The sequence below is a fragment of the Narcine bancroftii genome, chromosome 2, assembly GCF_036971445.1.
Source record: "Narcine bancroftii isolate sNarBan1 chromosome 2, sNarBan1.hap1, whole genome shotgun sequence".
NCBI lineage: Eukaryota > Metazoa > Chordata > Chondrichthyes > Torpediniformes > Narcinidae > Narcine > Narcine bancroftii.
In genome coordinates, this window is record NC_091470.1 from 158,814,957 (window position 1) to 158,839,036 (window position 24,080).

The window sequence follows — 24,080 nt, forward strand, 5'->3', positions numbered from 1 at the left end:
ACCTACTGATCATGTTAGTTTTCAATTTTGCATTGTGCCTTAAAAAAGCGATAGTGAAAAAAACATTTTAATTGAAGTATTCAAGTACTGTTGAATATTTTTTAAAAGCATCAATCTTTTTTTAGTTCCATAGCAGGATTATGTTTGCTTCTTTGGCCTGTTTAAATAATAAAATGCTGCTTAAAAGGATTGATGTTCCTTGTAATGCCACTTTCAAAATGGCCTATTTTATAATATTTTTCTCCATATTTTTCACCTTGTTGAAAGGGTTCAGTTATTAAGTAGTTAATGTGTTGAGTGCAAGGCCGTCATTCGGTCTCACTTCTAATAAGATTCTCTCCTGAACCATTGAACTGATTTTACTCATTCAGATGCTGATTGATCTTGTGTTAATTTAGTTCCATGCTGAATTTTGGTACCAAAGATGAACTTTTGCAACTTGAAGTTGCTTAGCATTAAACTACTGCATTTATTTTTTGAACTGGGTATGTGGAAGCTGAACGATAATAATGGCTGTAAAGAGCCACTGTATTACAATCTGTGTTAGTTAATTTTGGACAACCATGGTCTTGGTTTTCCATAAATTTTGAAATTGGCTGCTGGAGCAACAGTAATGTAATTACTCTTATAAAGGACATATCGAATCAAAGAGATCGCATGTTTACATGTTTAGCAGCTAATTTTTTAAGGGTATAAAATGATGTGAAAATAGTAAAATGATGCATTGACATCCTCTATAAAGGATTCTTTTTATCTTCAATTCTTCCTTCAATTAGTGATTCATGATATCATTCTCTGATGCACAACTTCAATAAAATTTTATTACAGGTTCTTTACTCGTGAATAAGCTGCATTAAGCATCCTTCACAATAATCTTCATTGAAATAAATCGGTTAGTCCACTCTACTTATTGCTCTCTTTCAGGAAAATTAAATCAAATACCACTCTAACGTGGCCCTTCTCATAAAACACATTTGGGTGGATCTCCAAACTGTGCTCTAGAAAAATTCTTCTATACATCTTTCAGTTACTTGCCATTCCTGTTCAGGGAACTAGCTGACTTCTTTCTTTACCTCCTGGGACAGATTGTGTTGGATCGTCAGAAAGGAATGGCTCTGGTGTTGTACGATGAAATTGAATGCGCACAGACAGCGGTGCAGGAGACCAAGGGCAGGAAGATTGGAGGAAATAGAATAAAGGTTAGTATAAGAGAGTTCATGAGGGTTCTAACACTGCACTTCTTGTCTCTTCATTCTTCTAAATCCTCTCTTTTTCTCCGTCTTTCAGTTCAGGTAGATATTTATAAGAATGTTCCCCATCTTCTCTCACACACACACACACACACACACACACACACACACACACACACACACACACACACACACACACACACACATACACACACACACACACACACACACACACACGCACAAAGCTTCCAAACCCTTCCTCAGTTTTATGGAATTGCATGAGATGTTAATGTTTTGTATACAAAACCAGAGCATGAAATAATATCGACATTGAAGGGGATTTTTTGCTTTAAATCTGAAGAAAAAAAAATAGAAAGTTAAAATGGTATTTTGCACACTCTATTGGCATTCTGCAGTTCAAAGTGGTATTGTGGTTGGCAAGCAAATTGGAAACTCAGTTTAATGCTTGCAAGAACCAGAAGCATATAAACAATACTATTTGCTGCCAGTTCAACTTTGCAGTTGAATATTCAGCCATTTTTTTGTATTTTTTTTAATACTAAATATTGTCTCAGATTTTAATGTGAGATTTATTCAATGTAGGTCGATTTTGCAAATCGTGAGAGTCAGTTGGCGTTTTATCGTTCAATGGAAGTGTCTGGACAAGACATCAGAGATCTCTATGAAATCTTTGCTGAGAGAAGGCAAGTGAATCTTTTTTTAAAAAGTTTGTTAAAGCTCTTGAAATGATAAACTATAATATGAAAGGCATTGATCAACTGTACTCATGTACACCAGCGATGATTGAGATCCACTCAAAAGCAGTCTTGTTTTAAGGCAGTGCACTGGAGGAAGTGTTGTATTAAAAAGCCATTAGATTCTGCTTTTCTCATGTTCATCATAATTCAAGGACTGCTGTAATCAGATATAATTATTTCTTTCCTAATTTAGGTATTGCATTTGGAGGTTAAAGATTTTAATTCATTTTCTAGCGATCAATTTGTTATTCAGTTTTTAATTAGGGATACACCAACTCAAGATCAGTTTTTTTTAAATCTAATTTCGTTATGACATTTTGGTATTATTTAGAATGTTTAGGCAACTGTTTAATCGTAACCTAAATAAATAAAATGCACATTTTGAAAAGGTAAAATAAGTTTTAAACTATTATTCCAATGATTTGATGAAAATTATCAGGTTAGTCAATGAATCTTAACCAACAGCAGAAAAAGTAAATTATTAAATAGATGCTTTCAAAACTATCAGTTTTGGGCAGATCATAGCTCGTAGACCATTCCTCTCAGCTCCAGCAATCAGGGTTCATTCTTGACCTCAGCTAGTCTATAAGAGTTTGCATGTTCTCCCTGTGAAGGTGGATTTCCTCCACCATCCATCCTTTTCTCAGATATGCTGGTCAGTAGAAAAATTGGCATCTGTAAATTATCCAAACCATGTACCGGTTGTTGGCAATGTGGTGCATTAAATAGGTCTAAAGTAGGATTGGGGTAAGTGGGTTATCACGGACTCAGTCAGCTGAATGTCTGATCCACGCTCTGCAACTATGATTTGTTGATCAATCATTTCTGCAGCCTTGACTAGTTAGAATTTGGTAATTGCCACATTTGAACCTTAGTTTTTCAAGGGTGGTCCACTGTTTTTATTGTTTTGAGAAACCTTGTTATGCTTGTTATGTACATGAAACGTTCCGATGTAAATAGGTAGGGTCCCATATGTTTTTTGATTAATAAACAGTCTTAAAACGTCACCATTGAGCCTCTTTGCTTTTCCCAAATTAAAAAGATTATCTTTTTTTTTACTGCCTCTGCTACATGGGATAAATCAGACGAAATCCTTGCTTTATTTCCCCACCAGTTCTTGAGCAAATATCCCCACCAACCAATGCTGCCCTTCAATATTCTTTTTCATTCATTTCCATATGATATAGAAGAAGGCATTTGACCCATCGATTGGTGCCGGGTTTCAGTGCAATTCCATCAGTCCCATTCCATTTCTTTCCTTATAAATATTCTCTCTCGCATTCCCATTAAGTATGATGTGATTCTCCTGCCTTCCATCTGCAATACAGATAATTTAGAATGGTCACTTACATTTTTGGGATATGCAAGGAACTCGGAGGTCCCTGAGGAATCCCACATGATCATAGGGAGAAGTTGCAAACTGCACAAAGTTAGCACTGTAGATGATATATTTTCCTCACAGACTTCTGTTGAGAGATGTACCCTTAGTGAAATTAACATCCTTCTCACCGAATAAGATATTTTGTGACAAATTAACTTAAACAGAAGAATTCAGAATCAAACATTCAGTTTGCAGGCTTATGTACAAGAAGGTAGGCTTCCAGGCAGACATTATACTTGTAACAATTGGCAAAATAAAACCGATTTCAAGGTGATGAGGTAGAAAACTTCAATAGCAGAAATCTTCATACTGGGCAATCACCAAGTGTACACCTATCGGCAGAAGTTTGGGGAAAAAATTGTGTACAGGTTTCCATTTGAGAGCAAGTAGCTAATGAAACCAAGATCAAAACTGGAACATATTATTTTGGTAGAAAATTATTTTTATACTGCAACAGATATGTTTAAAATTTTGAGATTTGAATTGATGTTCATTTCTATAATTAACAGGGAGGATCGGAGAGGATCATATCATGAATATCCTACAGATCGAGCATACTTTGAGGCAGTTAGGGGCCCAACTGCCGTATTCCCTGAAGACCCACGTAGAGATTATCGTGCAAGAAGTAGAGATTTTTATGCTGAGTGGGATCCCTACCAGGGTGACTATTATGATCCTCGCTTTTACGAAGATCCACGAGAATATCGTGACTACAGAGATCCCTACGAACAGGACATAAGGGAATATAGCTACAGACAGCGAGAAAGGGAGAGAGAGAGAGAACGTTATGAATCTGACAGAGAACGAGATCATGAAAGGCGAACTTGTGAACGAAGCCAAAGCCCAACACATTCGAGAAGAGCCCAGAGTTGCAGTGCATCACCAACACAATCTGAGAGGCATCAGAGTGACGGCGTGGAGTCTGAACGTCGAATATATAGTCGGTCTTCAGATCGTAGTGGTAGTTGTAGCTCACTATCTCCTCCTCGATATGATAAAGTGGATAAGCCTGACAAAATCCGACCAGATCGTTATGATAAAAATGAAAAAGAAAAAGATCGACTGTTTGAACCTGAAAGAGTCGATAAACGAACTCAAAGAAAAGAAAAGGTTGAGAAATTGGAAAGAGCCAAAAAGATTGAGAAATCTGAAATAGAGAAAACAGATAAGAAGGAGAAGACTGAGAAGCTCAAACTACGCAAGGTGAAACCTCCAACTCCAAGTTCCCCATCTTCTGAAACAGATCAGGAAGTAGATAGGGATCTGAATCTTGATGGGCAAAAGGGTAAAATAAAACAAGGGAAAGAAAAAGCAGAGAAAGATGGGGCTTCAAAAAATCGTTTGGATTTAATTCCGTGTGTAGTGTTAACTCGTGTGAAGGAGAGAGAAACAAAAGTGATTGAACCCTTGATGTTGGAGAAATGTAGAGGAAAACCAGAGAATGATATTGTCAAGTCTCCTCCTGTAGAACAAAATAAAGTACAATTAACACGACTTGATCAGACAAAAACAGAGCTGTCAAAATTGGAGCCTACTAGGCCAAAATTGTTAAAAGAGAAACTGCTTGCCAGCCAAATTGAAATTGTGGATAATGATGCGAAAGTTAAGCACAAAAAGAACCTTAAACCCGAACTGTGCACTGATACACCAAATGCAATGGATATCGACAAACTGGAAGCTAGGAAGAGACGTTTTGCAGATCCAACTTTAAGAACAGACAGGCAGAAGTTAGAGGTTAAACGAAGCAGTCAAGAGGAAGAGGAACTACGCCTAGGCTTAAAAAAACAACCTGAGCTGGCTCCCTGGAGAGAAGTGGGTAAAGAAGGAGACTTGGACCGAAGACCAGTGCGGAAAGAATCATTCAAACGAGAACACAGAAAAATTAAGCAAGAAAAATTGCTTCCAGCATTCAGCCCTAGAGAAGGGCAGGACTCTGCCACTGTTTCTGTTGGGTTTGGTTTGCGACCCAGTGTGGATATTCAGCCTCGTTTAAATGAGGCATCTGAAGAATTGGTGGATGTTCAAGAAATTGGATTGAAGAAATTAAACACACCAAAAACTCAGATTAAGGGAATTCTTCATCAACTCCCTCCACATCTTAATGAGATGTCTGGAGAAGGGGATATTAAAAGAGAAGAACAGAAGAGAAAATATAGTGGCATAGAAGACACAAATGATCACAAATCCACCCATGATAAATTGCAGACCACTGATGCAGAGGAGAAGCTTGGTATTGATATTGATTACACTCAGAGTTACAGGAAACAAATGGAGCAGAACCGCAGGCTTAAGCAACAGCAAGAAATGGAGATGGCAAAATCTGAAAAATTCAACAGCCCCAGAAAAGAAAATGCAGACGAATTTGAGAGAAGAAGTTTGGTCCATGAAGTGGGGAAGCCACCACAGGATGTCACAGATGACTCTCCCCCAGTTAAGCGGAGAAAAACTGACCAGTTTGATTTTGAAATTAGCATGAAACGAGAGAGAAATTACAGGAGTTCTCGTCAGCAAAGCGAGGATTCTGAAAAAACTCCTCTTTCTCCTGGATTTCGACATATTCTGTCCTATCAGGATGAAGATGATAACTCTGACTCTCCACATCAGACGTTGCTCCCAAAAGAACCTAAAGTTTCTCCCAAATTAGACTCCACCATTCAGGTTCCCGTTAGAGAAGAATCTTTAAAATGCAATGCTAATGAATCAAGTAAGCGAGAACAAATATTGGACTTGTCAAGAATTAAAATAACATCTCAGAACTCTGAAGAGGAGACACCTCGATGGGAAGCACATTTAAAACTAGATGCAAATAGACCTGATGTTAGCTTTCCTTGCAGCATTATAAAACGAGATGGGATTCGCAAGCGTTCTGTGCGTGAGCTAGAACCAGGTGAAGTACCGAGTGATTCTGATGAGGATAATGAACATAAATCTCATTCACCAAAAGCTTCAACTTCTTTTGAAAGTTCAAGATTACCTTTGTTTCTACGAAATAGGGAGGATAGAATGTCAGACTTAAAGTTATCAAGTTCTCTAGAAAGAAATAAATTCTACTCCTTTGCTCTTGATAAGACAATTACCCCTGATACTAAGGCTTTACTTGAAAGGGCAAAGTCTTTGTCTTCATCCCGAGAAGAAAATTGGTCATTTCTGGATCGAGATTCAAGGTTTGCCAACTTTAGGAAAGATAAAGATAAAGAAAAGGTAGAATCAGCGCCAAGGCCAATCCCTTCATGGTACATGAAAAAGAAAAAAATTAGAACAGATTCTGAAGGTAAAATAGACGAAAAGAAAGAAGACCATAAAGAAGATGAGCAGGAAAGGCAAGAACTATTTGCTTCTCGTTTCCTGCATAGTTCAATTTTTGAACAGGATTCAAAGCGCCTACAGCACCTTGAGAGAAAAGATGATGATTTGGATGTAATTTCTGGTAAATTATTTGGAAGGCAAGGATCTTTAGATGGTTCAAATAACACCCTAGATTTAATACAAGAACCTGTAGTCTTATTTCACAGTCGGTTTGTTGAATTGACACGGATGCAACAAAAGGAAAAGGAAAAGGATCTGAAACCAAAGGAACTTGAGAGACGTGAAATTGAAAAAGAAGTTCAGCCTAAAACACTAGAATCTCTCCCTGAATCGGAGGTTAAGAATGCCATCCCTCTTTTTAGAACTCTTATACCACAGACATTACCAACATCAATTGCTCCCCAGGTAGTTTCCCTTGAACCACAAGAAGTTGTTCAGAGTAAAGTAGTGAGCGAAGAAAATGTAACTTCCAGCTCGGGGGAGAATCATGCAGAATTTTCCTCTTCAACGGATGTCCTTAAACCTGTTGTTGTTAGTGTGAGCCCTTGTGAAGAAGTAGAACCTAATGTAAACAAGCAGTTAGATGCAAATGTTACTTCAGATGACATAGCTACTGTGAAGGAGATATCAGTTGGAGAACACCCCTCTTACTTGAATACTAAACCACCAACTCCAGGAGGGACAGACTTGCAAGAAAACTGCACAAATCCGGAAACTGAAGTGCAAGAGCTTGTTGCAGATTCCTCCAAAATTAACAAAAAAGAAGTTGCATTAGATGACCACAGAGGAGATAAAAATCCTTCCAACACTGTTCAGTTGGATGTCAACCAGCAAGAAGAACATGTGGAAATACAGTCACAGATTTCAGATCATGAAGTAGATGCAGAACCTTCTGTAGGTGTAAAAGAGAAAAGGTCTTCTCAAACCAAAAGAACAAAAACTTCACTACAGACAGTCATGGCAACCATCCCAGAAAAACCTGTCACTAGAAAAAGTGAGAGGATAGACCGAGAAAAGCTGAAGAGGTCATCATCACCCCGTGTTGACACTCAGAAACTTCAGGAGCAGAAATCGGAGATAGACAGGGTCTCAAAAAACACAGCAAAGTCTCCGAGTTGTGTCACAGAGGCTGAAGTTGTGGAGCCAAGCTTGCCTTTAGGTAGAACAAGACGTAGGAATGTGCGATCGGTTTATGCAACAATTGACGATGGCCCAAATCTAACAAAAGACTTGGCTGATACATTACGATCAACCAGGAAAAGAGGTGATAAAGAAATTCATGAACCATCAAATGTACAAACTCCACCACGACGGGGAAGGCCTCCAAAATCCCGACGTAGACTAGGAGAAGAAATCCCATGTTTTAAAGTTGACCAAGTAAAACAAGAAGTTGAAGAAACAGAAGCTAAAGAGACTGTTGAAAGCACCAAACCTGTAGAAGGATGGAAATCACCAAGATCACAGAAAGCTGCACAGAGTCATTCTTCACCTGCTTCAGCTGCTTTTAGCAGCCACATAGGAAAGAAAGGCATTAAATCAGAATCAAGAACATCTGAGATTTGTGTTGACCATAGAGATGATGTTGCAGAGCCCTTGTCTGAACAAAGTTCAAATGAAAACATTGTCAAAACCTTGCCAGATGAAAATGAGATGCTAAGTGACCAAAAAACGGATAAAAATGATGTTGTATTAGACAAATGTTCTTCAGATAAAATACCTGTTGAATTTGTGGATAAAAGAGCTTTGGAAAAAAGCTCAAAGTCAAAATGTGGAAGAGGAAGGAATTCAAAGGCCAATGAAGACAAAATGTGTCTACGCAATTTGGAAATAAGACTTAATACTGAAGAGTTAAAAGTTGTTAAAGGAGATGTAGAGGTGACTGGGACAGTGAAAAAAGACCCTGTGAAAAATGAAAATCAGTCACCCAAGCTAATTAAAGAAGAGGCAACTGATCCATTTTCAGAACCACCAAAATCACCAGGAAAAGAAACCCCAAAAATTGAGTGTTCACCAGAAGCTGTGCAACGGGCTAAACAGATAGAACTTGAAAGAGCAGTGGAGAACATTGCAAAATTGACAGAAATCCCAACTGTACATCCTTACAAAGAGACTACAAATGATCCCGATGTCAGACCAGAGGAAGAAGTAGAAAAGCCTGCTCATCAGGCTAGTGAAACTGAACTCGCAGCTGCCATTGATTCCATTATTGCAGATGAATCTGCAGAACCTGACAACTTCTCATCTGCTCCAAGATATTCTGCTGAACAAACTGAGGCAAGCATCTCTGAAGATCAGATGGTACTCCCTACGCCCCCAGATACATTACAGCCTGAAACTGATCAGGCAATTGTAAATATATTGGAGTCTAACAATGTTAGTGGTGCCTCAGGCCGGTTGTTAGCAAAAGCACAAGCTTCAAGTCGTTTGATATCAAAAGTCCCATCTTCAGCTCGTAGCATTTCTAAAGCCTCACCCTCAGGCCTTTCCGTTTCTAAATCTCCAGCATCAGCAGATACTATGACTACAGAAGTTCCCTCCTCAGTGGAAAGAATAGTTTCTGAAGTTCCCTCTTCAAAAGCGAGCATGGTTTCTAAAGTTTCTACCTCAACAAATAGTGTAGTGACTGAAGCTTCTGTAGTAGTAGTTGACAGTGTAATTTCTAATGCTTCAGCTTCATTAGAAACTGTGATTTCTAAAGTTCCTGTCTCAGAGGAGAACATGTTATCTAAAGGCACCATTACAGAAGAGAGTGTGATATCTAAAGCATCTGTCTCTGTGGAAAGTGTGATATCTAAAGCATCTGTATCTGTGGAAAGTGTAATATCTAAAGCATCTGTCTCTGTGGAAAGTGTGATATCTAAAGCATCCATCTCTGTGGAAAGTGTGATATCTAAAGCTCCTGCCTCAGTGGAGAGTGTGATTTCCAAAGCTCCGACCTCTGAGAATGTGGTTTCTGAAACTCCCATGGGAACAGTCAGTGTTGTTTCTCCAGTTATGTCTTCAGACAGTTTGGCTTCTAAAACATCAACTATGGACGATCAGTCGGCAGTTTCAATTGGTTCTGTTTCTAAATCTGCTTTATTAACTACTTTAGCTGAGGCAAAAGATCCTGACGCGTGCCTCCAGCAGTCTGAAAATATCTCCCAGAAAACAGAGAACGTTCCAAAACCCGAACCCATTGAAGTCCCACGAACTCCAAGTCGAAGAGGGCGCTCTAAACCTAGACTATCAAGACGCAATCGGCGGGGAAGCACTGGCAGGAAAGGAGAACCAGTAGATGGCAACAACTCTGAACCTGAGCCCGTGCCTATTTCTACTGACATTAAGCAAAGTTCTGTTACAACAGAAGCCATTGGAGAAAAATCTACAAAAAGAACTGTAGTGGAACCACTTTGTGTTCCCAAGAGTGATATTGACGACCTGGCTAGATTAGAAGAGTGTAAACCTGATGAAATGAAAGTCACTGTACCACACAAGGAGTCAGCAACTGAAGCTATTTCACCTCAGGATCCACACCATTCTTCTGGTAATGAAAATAACAAAAGTCCTCCATATTTTAAAATAAAACAACTCAATGACCATCCACCGGAGGCTCAACCTAAGCAAAGCACGTCAAGAGTAGTTAGCGGTGCACTCCCAGCCACCACTACTACAAAGATTTCAGTAACTCCAGCACCTATTTTGGCAGCCACACATGTTAGTTCTGGGGCTGTGTCAGATTGGATATCAAGACATGAGGCATCCCGTTCTTGTTCCACGCCCCCTCCAGCTGCACCTCCCCCAGATACAAAAGCTTCTGACCTTGACACAAACTCCAGTACGTTGCGGAAAATTCTCATGGAGCCAAAATATGTGTCAGCCACAGGAGTCCCTACAACATTTGTAACTACAGCAATAAATGAACCACTGACTTCAGTTCGGACAGAAGAAGCTTTTTCTTCATCTGAAATCAACAAACTGGTCTTGGATGAGAAACCTACAGTTCCACCAAGCACTACTTCAGGGCAACAATTGGTAGAGGTACCGACCTTTAATGAGAAAGAAAAACATGTTGGTTCTTTGATCTCACCTAAACTTACTTCTGTAATAAGCAGAATTCCACCAAGTTTGGATCAAGAGGAAATGGCAAAAGTCTCAATGAACAACAGAGGCCCTGTCAACCTTCTGTCTCAGTCACCCAGCCTCACAAATATACCTCTGACAAAACAGAAATATAGATCGAACTTGACTGAAAACAGCAGGTACAAGATTGGAACAATGCCATTCATTGCAGATGAGTCAAGGCCAGTGGATAATATGCAGTTAAATCAGGGATCAAGTCCAGGGCTGAGAGTAAATACATCTGAGGGAGTTGTGGTACTGAGTTACTCAGGCCAGAAGACAGAGGGTCCTCAAAGGATAAGTGCTCCAATCAGCCAGATTCCACCAGCTAGTGCAGTAGACATAGAATTCCAGCAATCTGTGTCTAAGTCACAAGCCAAACAGGAGCCAGTTTCACAATCTCAACCTGTGACAAAAGGGTCACAAACACCAACAGGCTATAGCAATGTGATTGGCACTCATTCCTCAAGCATACTTGCTGGACATGGTGGCACTCAGCCATACAGCACACCACCTGTGATTTCAAGTATTAAACAGGAGCATCAGATTTTTGACAAATCTGAATCTGCTATCCATTCCCAACCAGCAGCAGTGAAGATTGTCTACAATCTTCTGCCAAACATTATAACCGCTAACAAAAAAGGTGGAGAACAAGTCGTCCCCAAGATTGAACCTGTCAAAGTTTCTCAGCAGTCAACACTGAGCCCAGGAATCAGTACTCACCATGCTGCTATGCCAAGTAAGATGCAGTCAGACACTAACCACATCAGTTCTGGGCGTGGCACACCAACAGAACGTGCTTTATCTCTGCCAGTTTCCATTAAACAGGAACCCCATTCCCCACACACATCTGTTCATTCTCCTTCTTCATTTCCTAAAGTTTGCCAGCCTAGTAGCACATCATCTGCTTCTCAGTCTATAAATGCAAATGTGGTTCTGAATGCTGGCCTCACAATGGCACAGTTTGTTCCTAATGTCCATTTGCCAGAGCAGTCAGTTATTATGCCCCCTCACAGTGTGACACAGACACAGGTAGTCTCCTTAGGACACCTTTCTCAGGGCGAAGTAAGGATGAATGCCCCTTCAGTACCAGGTATCCCATATGGCATAAGACCTGAGACTCATCACCCCTCACCCAGAGCTGTCCTCCAATCTCAGATGGAACTTCGTTCCCAACGATCAAACACACCACAGTCAACAGTTATCAGGGACTTGTGTATGCCTCAGATATCCAATCAGCATCAACCTGATGAAGAATTACTCCATTATCATGGGATTAGAAGAGGGTCAGGTCCCCTACAGACTGATGTACTTGTGATGCAGCCAGACTACAGAATTCATCCTGGAGGTTTACGATTGGACCAATATAACGTACCCCAGGAGATGCTGCTGCGTGACGTTCGGATGATGTATCCACCTCTGACAGCAGTTGGTGACGTCCACAATGAATCCAGACAAGCTAGGACCCCAGAAGGATCAGTTAAAACTCCGCCAGCTAGTAAAACTCCTCAGCCAACAAAAGAGGCGCCTAAAACATCTGAAGTGAAAATGGCAAAGTCACCTCACAGTGAAGCTCGATTGATCAATGTCCCTCCTGGATTGCCCATGTCTCAGTCTGTCATGGTCCCCCATGGCGTTCAGCTCATGCATCAGGTTCCTAGTTCCTTCCATGACTATCCACGTGTTTATCCAGATCTTAGGAATTTCCATCCTTCTCACCTCAGTCACCCTCAGTTTGGTGGAATAAACCTACCATCACACAGTATGACTCCTCAGGTGTGTACAACGTTTTTTCTCCAATCCTTCTTCCCCATAAGCAATTCTGTTTTGGAATTATTGATATATATGATACTGTATTGGTGAGGGAATACAATGCAGTTTGTGAAATATATTCCTGAGATCAGTAGTGCTCAAGACTGTGTTAATCAATTCTGATGGTCATTGTATCCCATAAACAAATTATGAAGTCGGCCAACCTTTTGGACTTTGCTATATATGTCAATTTCTGGAACCTACATGAATTCCAAGCTTAGTTAAATTTTTATGATTTCAGAATTGTAAAATCCAGAACATTTTGGCATGTGCCAGTTCTTGAATGAGCAATTCTGATTTGTTTCTGCCCTGCAATTTTGTTGTCTTTTCAATTTTAGTTTCAGTGGAGTTCCACAATCATTTTGGGCAAGGATTTCTAAATCACGAGACTTGCAGTATCAAAAATAAAATAAACCTCTTCAACTCTGAGACTTTTACCACTTTCCTTAAATAGGTCTCTCATGGTTTCTCAGTCTTCTGTTTCTGAATAATGTTTCCTTTTTGCTCTCTCAAAACGTCATAATTTTGAGTTAAAATCTGAACCTAAACACAATCTGCTAGATGAACTCAGTGGGTCAAGCAGGATTAGTGGGAGGAAGAGAATGGACGACTTTTCAAACAGAAATCTTTTGTCAGGGTCCAAAGACTCCTGTACATAGAGTCTGAAAAAAAGGATTTGGCTTGAAATACTAATGCCGTTTGACCCACTGAGCTCCTCCAGCAGATTCTTTTTGGCATTCATAATTTAAATGTCTTTATTAGATCTTTTCAAAACATTATTGGCTTTGGAGAGTAAAATTCCAATAGTCTCTAGAAGTCTTTTTCTACCATTTACCACTTTTCTTCATTCTCTGCACTATCCTGTAACTCGCACCATTACATCTGAAGTTCTACAGACATCTATCCTTAGACCATTATTTGCTTCTAAATCTAAATATGGTCTCTTGTATAACAGAAAACATTTTGCATGGACTCAACCCCACCTCTGTCATTCAATTTTTTTAAAATTAATTTTTCAGGATGTGGATGTTGTTGGCAATTTCTCCATTTCTAATAGCCCTTGAGAAGGTTTATAAAATCATGAAGGGCCTTGATAGAGTGGACAGGCAAAATCTTTTCCCAGGGTTAAAATGCCATACACTGGATGATCTAAGGTGGGGTGGGGGTTTACTGGCAAATATTTTATACATTGGTGTGTGTCTGGAACAGGCTGCAGGAATAATGATGGAAGCAAATACAATGGTAGCATTTAAGAGGCTTCTGGAGAGACACATGATTATGGGGGGATAATTAACAAGAGTAAGTAGCAGAATTTTAGTTTGATTTAGACATCCTGCTTGGCACAGACATGTAGGCCAAAGGGACTGTTTTTGTGCTGCACTGTTCCATGTGTTCTCACTGCTGACATCGGGAAAGAGGTAAAGTGCCACAAGATTTATACCACCAGGTTCACGAACAGTTGCAGAAAACTCGATCATTTCAGGACTCTTACTTTGCACATTGTTATGGTCAGTTTGTTCACATTTCTTTTTGTTTACATTTCTCTCTTTTATATATGTATCTTCTTGAATACAGCTTTTTGCACTGCCAATGGGAAGGGGTTCTGCCTGCCCCACAGGAAATTGTATATGATGTATATACTCTGACAATATTCTTCTTTGGCTTGGCTTCGCGGACGAAGATTTATGGAGGGGTAATGTCCACGTCAGCTGCAGGCTCGTTTGTGGCTGACAAGTCCGATGCGGGACAGGCAGGCACGGTTGCAGCGGTTGCGAGGGAAAATTGGTTGGTTGGTGTTGGGTTTTTCCTCCTTTGTCTTTTGTCAGTGAGGTGGGCTCTGCGGACTTCTTCCAAGGAGGTTGCTGCCCGCCGAACTGTGAGGCGCCAAGATGCACAGTTGGAGGCGAGATCAGCCCACTGGCGGTGGTCAATGGGGCAGGCACCAAGAGATTTCTTTAGGCAGTCCTTGTACCTCTTCTTTGGTGCACCTCTGTCACGGTGGCCAGTGGAGAGCTCGCCATATAACACGATCTTGGGAAGGCGATGGTCCTCCATTCTGGAGGTGTGGATTCGATGCTGTCGGCCTCTGCCATCTCGAGTACTTCGATGTTAGGGATGAAGTCGCTCCAATGAATCTGACAATATATCTGAACTTTAAACTACAATGTCCCATCCAGAAATCTATTTTAACAGTGTACCACTTGTTCAATTCTTTTCTGTTCCACCTACAAATAGATATGTAGGAACAGTTCTGTAAGAAAATCTCCTAAACCTTTTGGTGCCCTTGTAAAGCCCAAATCTATGTCAATTAGATCTCTTCCATTCTCTTCACACCACTAATCACATCATCAATTGAAACTTTTCCAAAGGCAATCAGCACAGTCTAGGATCATCCAAAATGATATTATCCAATAATAGAAGCTGTTTATGGGATTATCTATTAAAGTTATGGTTGTAGTTCTACATAATGTGTCAAATCATATCATTGTGCAAATAAAAAGCTTTGGATCATATTTTCTAAAATATTGTGGAATTATTGCTAATTCTCAGCATTAAAAACAAGACTTAAAAGATGATTTCCAGCTAACAATTTAGACCAGACTTTTGAAGATGTGGACTAATTCTTAAGCATTTTTTCTGTGATTTCAATGCATTAATAAAACAATTGAAGTGAAAGAGTGCAAAAATATTTTTAGTTTTACGTTTGAATAACTGTCTATTCCTTTTTAGGGTATTTCGGAAGGGGAACACGTCCATCCTGGACAAAGAAGTAAAACTCCACAAATATCCCAGGATAACAGACTGTCGGGGCAGGTGGAACTGCACTCACCTCACTTGCAGCATCTGCAGAGAGAGCGAGTTCAACCAGAAGCTAATCCAACTTCCTATCCTTCTCCAACTGGAGTATCTTTGCCAATCAAACATGAACTGTCCTCGCCTCACCAAACACTAACCCCAAAACAGCCATCATTTATTTCCACGCAATCTTCAACACCGGGAGCAGCCCCATCACCAGTGATAGCCAGGCCAGAACATCAAACTACTGGAAAGCAAGAACCTCAGGCATCATCAGGCCCACAAAGACCTGTGGACATGGTGCAGCTTCTAACTGTAAGCATCATTGTATTTAAGACAACCCCATCTTGGATTTGCATAATGTGAGAGTTTAAATTTAAATAAACCCAAGATTACAAAGTATTTATTAGAGTTGGTTGGTTTTACCAATGTTACATCATAATCACTATTGTTCATTTATCCATGTCTAATGTTACTTTGCCTCTTCTCTACTTTGTTTCTTACTGCCTTTTAATCATTTCTCACTAAAATTTGAGGAATAATTTGCTTTTTGGGAAATTGCATTTTTAGAGGGTTGACTGAATAATGTTGAAATGCAATAAGATTAAAAGATTGATGAGTGTGATTTACATTTTAAAACATTTATTTCTTTAGAAATACCCAATTGTGTGGCAGGGTCTGCTAGCTCTTAAGAATGACACAGCTGCAGTACAACTACATTTTGTGTCTGGCAACAATGTGCTGGCTCATCGATCACTTCCAGCATCTGAGGGTGGACCTCCTCTCAGAATTGCTCAGCGTATGCGGCTGGAGGCAACACAGCTGGAAGGCGTGGCACGCAGAATGACAGTAAGTGACTTTAAAATGCTTTATTGGGATGTTTAAATGACCTATCAGATTGTTTTGAGACTCCATTTGATTAGTTATTCCAAAATTAATTCACGAACTTTGTTTGCTAGGTGGAAACTGATTACTGCTTATTATTGGCATTACCTTGTGGCCGTGATCAGGAGGATGTAGTGAGTCAGACCGAGTCACTGAAGGCTGGTTTTATCAGCTATCTACAGCTCAAACAAGCTGCTGGAATCATCAATGTACCAAATCCTGGCTCGAATCAGGTGTGTTATTGAACTAAAATCCATTTGTGATTTTTGCCATCTGAGGGAATGCCAAATACGTATGGTGGGTTGGAGACCTTAGTGTTGTAATCATGAATTTGTTTTATTGCAATAATTGGCAATAGTGTGCTGTCCCAGAAAAGCAAATGAACCCTGGAATGCAACTAAATAGTATGACAGGAATTTGGAAATAGTTAATTGCACTTTGTAGCGTGATATAAATAATAGCATGTCCTACAGGATGAGGATTGGTAGCAGAAATGTAAGGCAATCTTTCATCTCTCATGAAACTGTTTCTGTCTGCTTGCCTGTTGAATGTGGTGTATTTTTCTTCCTGATTCCTAATTTGAAAAGAGGAACCTGATCAGTTTATAAACATTTAATATTGATGCTTAAAGGACTTCATTAGCTTGAATGAAGCTAATTTTTTTCCTCCCGTTCAATCTAATAAAATTAAATCTTACTACTGGTCCTTTTTGCATATCAGAATGATTCTTGGAGAATTAGATTGGTGTATTTTAAAAGTAACCTCTATATATATATATAGGTTTTTTTTTCTTCAGGTAATCTAGTGATGCTTTGAAAACCACATCTATTCATTTTACTTTTTCTCTTTTTACAGCCTGCATATGTTCTTCAAATCTTCCCACCCTGTGAATTCTCTGAAAGTCATCTATCCCGCCTCGCCCCAGATTTGCTTGCCAGCATCTCCAACATATCCCCCCATTTGATGATTGTCATCGCTTCAGTGTGAGCATTTGGTGTGCTCTCTTTTTTTAAAATCTTGGACTCCGTTACACTGCCAACTGCCAATGTTCTTCCTAGCAAGGCCCGACTTGGACAATGGGCAGCTACGTGTTTACAATGTTTCCAGTCCTGGGCGAACTGGTGGGCTCCAGTGGCAGAATGGAAACCCTTCTATGTAATCCTGCACTCTCGGCGATTCCTGTTATGTGAATTGGGATTACCATTGCACTATATTAGTGACTTGGTGACTCTATGGCAGTAGATTGTTATGGATCTTATCATGGTAGCATCCTGGACCCCGCTCATGGACCTGAAGGCAGGACCTTAAGAATGAATCCCTACCTATTTCAGCAGGGCTAGATTTGGGATGCTTTTCAACCCCACCATCAATTATAATGATCAACTTTTATCCTTTTGTAAATCTCCTTTCTTTGAGAAGGAATCAAATGGACCGATTACTAAAAGAAAGATGGACAGTTTTAGCCGAAAAGGGAAATAACGCTGGTGGGAAACGCTGAATCTTTGGAACCATGAATTCAAACTTTGCTGAGATGAAAAACATACAATTTTACCTGTGCCAAAATGCATTTTCAGAGAAATCTTATTTTCATATGCGGACTTTGTACTTTCATTCATTCTTAAGTGCGCTTCACTGCTCCTTAACGCTGCCCTTCAAGATGTGAGTGTATTTTATGCTTGTCAGGACATCCGTTCAATCTCATTAATTTATAAATTCTTTCCACAGTCCTTTGTTTTTTTTAAATCCCTTTTTTTTTTGTTTTTTTTTGGAGCGATCCAAGTCAGATTTAAGCCAATGTGGTGAAAAGTGGTCTCCAATATGCAGCAAAAACTGGTACTGAATAAACAAGACCCCTTTTCCTAACCAATATAGGAGGGGGGACACAAGGGGACTGGTACTCCTGAGAAAATGGGGGCTGCGCTGTCTGAGCCAGCCACGAATGCTGTAACTACCTACCGACAGCAAGCAGTTTCCTTGTACTTTTTAATGGCGTTTGTACATAGTACTTTTGGAATTCTGTGCTTTGGTCTGATCTGATTAACTTGTGTAAAAAAAAAAGAAAGGAAATCCCAACCCCAGACTTGAACCGTGTTACACAGTGCTGTAAATATTTGTAAAACTCAAAACAATTCTTTCATGGTATTGTTGAAGGCACTTATAATTTTGATACACAGAATAAAAATCTTAGCACATTATAAAATCTTAGCACTCTTCTCTCCGAACTGTTTTGATGAGTAGATAATCTTCAAGATGGCTTGCAGGGTTTTACATCACAATGTCTGTTTCAGCCTGTATCACCACATAAGATCATGGCAACTGCACCTGTTGGGCCTATCCTGTGACCACAGAATCCTCAAATAATTTGAAGGCATAGTCCAGTCATGAATGTTAATGCTGACACAGCTCCTTGATGTGGTTTATATAACTTTCCTGCTGATGATCGAGGAGCAACTACTGAAAGCAGAACTTATTTTCATGTTTATTTTCTGATTTTAACTCTTTCCCCTTCTTGTCAGAGGTTGTTTAGGAATATTTCAGAATATATTTCCTTTTGTGTTTTAAAGAAAGGAGCGATCACATTATTGGAGTTTTCCAGCTAAACTGTTGTCTCTAATATGTCAAGTTATTGTCACACACCCTGTAATTTCAGTCTCTTGGATTTTACAAAAAAACCCAAAAGAAAGTTATTTAAATTTTGAAGTCTGCTTGAGCATCAAAAATTTATATCTTAAATTGAAGTCATTGTTAAAATGAGATGTTGTATGATCTTCTCCAGTTTTGATGTCATAATTTTAAATGGTTTCATTCTTAAAGCTTGAGCGGGTTTCATTTCTGAGAAAGTTAAAACTTTCTGAACAGTATTTCTGGTAATAGTATGGATGAGTGTATAGGCTTCAGAAATATATTTTATCTTTGCTCAGATAAAAATTATGCTATAGTTTTGATTGCACAGTTTACACACTTGGTGTTTGGACCTGGATGTATTTCCCAGACAGGTACAGTATTGTTAGGCGTATTACATTCCAGAGACACAAAGATCTCTTGTACGGTATACAATTTTGTTTATCATGCAGTTACTAGTTCTAGCCATAAATGAGGGATTGTAGCAGCACGCTAACTTTGGTCAGAACCCAGCACGCAAAAAGGCCAATGAACGCAGTGACCACGCAGATCCCACGAGGGCCAACGACCTTCGTCCCAGGTGACCGCCTGCACAGCAGGGAACAACGAGCAACGGTGGGAACACTGCCCAATCAGAGGTCAGCTCTGCCATGACGTCACTCAGCAGCGGGGAGAGAATATAAGGAGAGCTGCCAGTGCAATAAATCAGTCTTTGATTTTGAATTCTCGTGTATGTGTGTGTGTGTATGTGTGTCTTCCTTCCACACTTTGCTACGTGGGTGACCACGGCAGGTCCAACCATCAGTTGGACCCAAAGATGACAGATCAAGCAACTCTTCATGTGGTTTTGTTGAAGCTGCCAACTTTCTGGGCGTTGCAGCCACACATGTGGTTCGAATAGGCTGAGGCCCAGACCTCTGACAGATCAACACCGATGACACATGTCACCACTATGTAGTGAGCTCGCTCAACCAGGAGAGAGCAGCAAGGGTCATCGACTTCCTATGGCAGCTTCCGGAGCAAGGCAAATACGATGCCATCAAGAAGCTATTAACCCACACTCATGGCACAAACGCGCAGCCCGATTGTTGCATATGAACAAGTTTGGGGTTCAGGACCTCATCTGCCCTCATGAGCGGGATGCTCGCCCTTGCTGATGGGCACAGGTTTTGCCTGCTCTTTGAGCAAATTTGCTGGAGCAGCTGCCCGACTTGCTCGCTGATGAGGACCTCAGCGATCCCAGGAAAGTCACAGCCCGGGCGGACATGCTCTGGAGAGCAAAGAAAGAAAACGGCACCTCGGAGGAGCAGGTTGCTAGGCCCCACACACATCTGGCAACAAGGCCACAGCAAACAGAAGCAAGTGGATCCCCGACCCAACAGTATTGCTACTATGGGGTGCAGAGGCCCATCAATGCTGCCCACCCTGCACGTTTCAGGGAAATGTCATGATCAACTGTCATTAATGGCTGTGGAGATCTGCCAATGAGACAGCCTCCTCCACGTGTGTCAGGAAGGCTCTGAGGGCGGTGAACAGCACCACCATTTGAACGTTCGGTACCCGCACTGTTCCCTCCAATTCGGCAGTAATCAATTCATGTGGACATCTACAATTGCAACTTTGGTGCATCCATTCCTGGGAGAAGAATCCTATGAACCCACTACCTGCTGGTAGAGTTTAAAAAGCCGTGATTGGTGCATGCTAGGACTTTTTAAACCATGCCCGTGGGGGAAGCCAAGTTACCTACCTTGACTCCATAATTCTATCCAACAACCCATTTATGCGGATTCTAGTGGAGTTTCCTTCAATCATGGCATTGCAGTTTTCCACCACTCAGCCAAAGCACGGGGTAAGGCACCACATTCTCATCAAGGGAGCCCCCTGCTCCATGCCTGAACGCACCCCCTCCCCCCCCCCCCGAAAAGCTCACCCTCACCAAGGGAGAGTTGAAAAAAATGGAAGTGTTGGGGATAGTGCGGCGTTAGTCCCCCTGCACATGGTACCGAAGTGACCACATCTGACAGGTACCCCGTACCCCACATCCAGGACTTTACCGCTAACTTACAAGGGGCATGGGTATTTTCAAAAGTCGACCTCTTCAGGAGCTATCATCAGATCCTGGTCCATCTAATGACATCTGCTATCATTGCCCCTTTAGGACTCTTTGAATTTCTAAGAATGCCCTTTGGACTTAAGAACGCAGCCCTGACCTTCCAGAGGCTGATGGATGCAGTGGGCTGAGATCTCCCATTCAACATTCATCTATTTGGACAATATTCTCATCACTAGCCGCAAGAACATGGCCCACCTGAGGCAACTGTGGGCCCGGCAGCAAGAATTCAGATTAATTATAAACCTTGCTAAGTGCCAGTTCAGGTTGGAAATGATAGACTTTCTGGGGCATCGAATTAACAGGCACAGAGTGAAACCCCTGGCCAAAAAGGTAGAGGCAGTTTGGTGGTTCGCCAAGCTCTGCACAGTGAAGGGGTTGCAAGAATTCATACCAGCAGCGCCTCGCATCATGTACCCCCTTTTCGCTCTCATGGCGCAGAAGGGTAAAGACACTATCTGGGACAATGATGCCTTGGAGGCATTCCTGAAGGCCAAAGATGCACTGGCCAATGCCAGTGGTACACCTCAGACTAGAGGCGCCAACTGCACCCACAGTAGACACCTCCAGCACAGCAGTAGGAGGCATACTGGAGCAATTCATTGAAGGGCAATGGCAGCCCCTGGCCTTCTTTAGCAGGCACTTTTGGCCAACCGAACTCAAATACTGTGCCTTTGACCAAGAGCTATTGGCGTTGCGCCTAGCAGTCAGGCACCTCAGGTATTTTTTGGAAGGTGGGCAATTCAGGGTCTTCAAGGACCATAAACCAATAATGTTTGCCTTCCACAAAGTGTCTGACCCAAGGTCGGCCAGTCAGCAGCGACATCTCTGGTACATGTCTGAATTCACCATGGAGAACAAAACATCCCAAGTTAAGACTAAATTTTGACAGTGGCTGGCACACTGTCCTGCACCGCAATAGAGTCCATCCAGGTCCAGTCCCAGGGAATAGACTATTCAGTACTAGCCAGGGCACAGCAGGAGGACCCTGAGATCTGGCATACAGAACAGTTTCCAGACTCAGGCTAGAGGATGTCACCATTGGACCTGGCAAATAGAAGCCCCAATGTGCCGGAAGCGTGGAGGCATCAGGTCTTCAACACAGTGCACAACCTCGTCCCCTAGCCATCAGGACTAATGTTAAAAAGATGGTCAGGTTTGTCTGGCACACACCCCCGACTTTTGAGCCAGCATGACGTCGGTTCAGCCATATCCATATTGACATCTACGAGTGACCACTCCATGAGGTAGCTGGAGGCAGTCCCGCTGGCCAATACAACCACCGAGACCTGCAGAAGGGCACTGGTTAACACCTGGGTGTCAAGGTTCAGATTCCGGAGCATATGACCTCTGATAGAGGTACACAGTTCACTTTGGGACTCTGGGCAGCGCTGGCAAAGTTGCTGGGAACAGAGCTCCACCATATCACGACTTACCACCCTCAGGTCAATGGGTTGGTGGAGCAGCTAAAGGCGGCCTTGATGGCTTGGATCAAGGGGCCGAATTAGGCAGAAGAGTTACCCTGGGTCCTCCTGCAGATCTTCACCACACCGAAAAAGGACTTCAATGCCTCAGCGGCTGAGATGGTCTACAGTGCACCATTGGTGATACTGGGGGAGTTTTTGACTGCCGCCAAGAACCCAGAGTGCCCCATGGCCTCATTGGCTAAGTTGAAGGAAAAACTGGGCACTCTAGCACCTCTGCAGCCTCTGCCGCACAGGCAGGCCAAAACCTACATCCCGGAAGACTTAGCAACCTATGAGTACATTTTTGTTAGGAGGGGGCACATTGAACACCTCTACAACAGCCGTATGAGGGGACATGTAAAGTAATCGGACACAACAGCTTGATGTGTGCTGGATGTTGAGAATAAGGAAGAGACTCACTATTGACTGCCTCAAACCAGCACACCTGGACATTAGATAACCGGTCTTCACATGGCCCCAGTGACACAGAGGTGGGCCACCGAAAGTGGTGAACATTGCTCCAATCGTCAGTTCGGTGGGGGCGAGGGATGGTGGTCATATGGCGGCCTGCTTACTGGGTTGTGACCTGGCACACAAAATAGCCAATGAACACCGTGACTGCGCAGACCTCTCAGGAGCCAATGACCTTCATCCCAGGTGACTGCCTTCACTGCAGGAAACAATGAGCAACAGCGGGAACGCTGCCCAATTGGAGATCGGCGCTGTTGTGACATCACTCCTGTCATCAGCAGTAGGGAAAGAATGTAAGCAGAGCTGCCAGTGCAATAAATCAGTCTTTGACGTCAACTCCTCGTGTGTGAGTGTGTGTCTTCCTTCCATACTTTGTGGTAGTGCACAAGCTACAAGATTTGCATTTACTAATGGATGTTGAGAATAGATCTCTACAGTAAGTTTATTGAGCCTTCCAAAGATAGTTTCAAATTCTGGCCAGATATTACTTTAAAAAAAAACTTGTAACAAATAAAACCCGACTTGAACCAGACGGGGCTTTAAAAATATATCATAAAATGGAGTTAATAACCCCGTGGATTTACATATGTAAATCATGTGTTATCATGAGACAGTGATATAGAGATCCTTGCAATCTTATGTCAGATGATAAAAGTTTCAATGTGCCAATGCTTGCATCATGTGTCTTGACATAATGTCGTGTGCTTGTCTCTTACCATAATGGATTACGACAAAGACTACTCCAGATATTCTATCAGAAGGATGATGGTGCTTGGTTTTCTCTCTCCTTGTCAATCACACTCCTTCAGAGGAATGTGCCTTTATTATTTTGAACATTGAAATTTCCCAGAAGATGATTTTTTTTTTTGGCCATCTGAAATGTAAGCCAGAACTTTTTCAATGCTGCGGATGTCTTCTTTGGTCTTATCCAATTCCATGGAGACTGCTTTCCTCCTCTTGTTTGACCTACCATAAAAAGGTTCATCGGCTACTAATATAGCCTGCTGTTCCCATGGAGTAGGTGCTTATTCTTGGGACTTGTATATTTTGGCCAAGGTATTATTTTTCAGTCGAGTTTAAAGGTTTGAAAATTGATGAGAAACAACGAGTGACTATTGAATAGTTAGAGTAAATCATATGCACAAAATAGATTGAAGAAGTAAGAAAAATGAGATAGAATCC

General features: G+C 41.4%; 1 protein-coding gene and 1 long non-coding RNA gene across 2 annotated transcripts in view; one reads left to right on the forward strand and one right to left on the reverse strand.

Moving 5' to 3' along the window:
* Window positions 1-18,429, forward strand: part of spen (spen family transcriptional repressor) — an 83,395-nt gene extending 64,966 nt beyond the window's left edge. The window contains exons 9-15 of the mRNA XM_069918903.1: window positions 1,086-1,199; window positions 1,794-1,898; window positions 3,843-12,512; window positions 15,279-15,659; window positions 15,999-16,193; window positions 16,304-16,462; window positions 17,085-18,429. Coding sequence (XP_069775004.1) covers window positions 1,086-1,199; window positions 1,794-1,898; window positions 3,843-12,512; window positions 15,279-15,659; window positions 15,999-16,193; window positions 16,304-16,462; window positions 17,085-17,216 — 9,756 coding nt within the window. The 3' untranslated portion in view covers window positions 17,217-18,429. The remainder of the gene's footprint in view (window positions 1-1,085; window positions 1,200-1,793; window positions 1,899-3,842; window positions 12,513-15,278; window positions 15,660-15,998; window positions 16,194-16,303; window positions 16,463-17,084) is intronic.
* LOC138754524 (uncharacterized) lies at window positions 3,026-23,093 on the reverse strand. Its single transcript, XR_011351809.1, has 2 exons — window positions 22,848-23,093; window positions 3,026-3,265 (listed from the first exon to the last, which is right to left on the reverse strand). It is a non-coding gene; the product is annotated as an uncharacterized lncRNA (long non-coding RNA).
* Window positions 23,094-24,080: the final 987 nt, after the last annotated feature.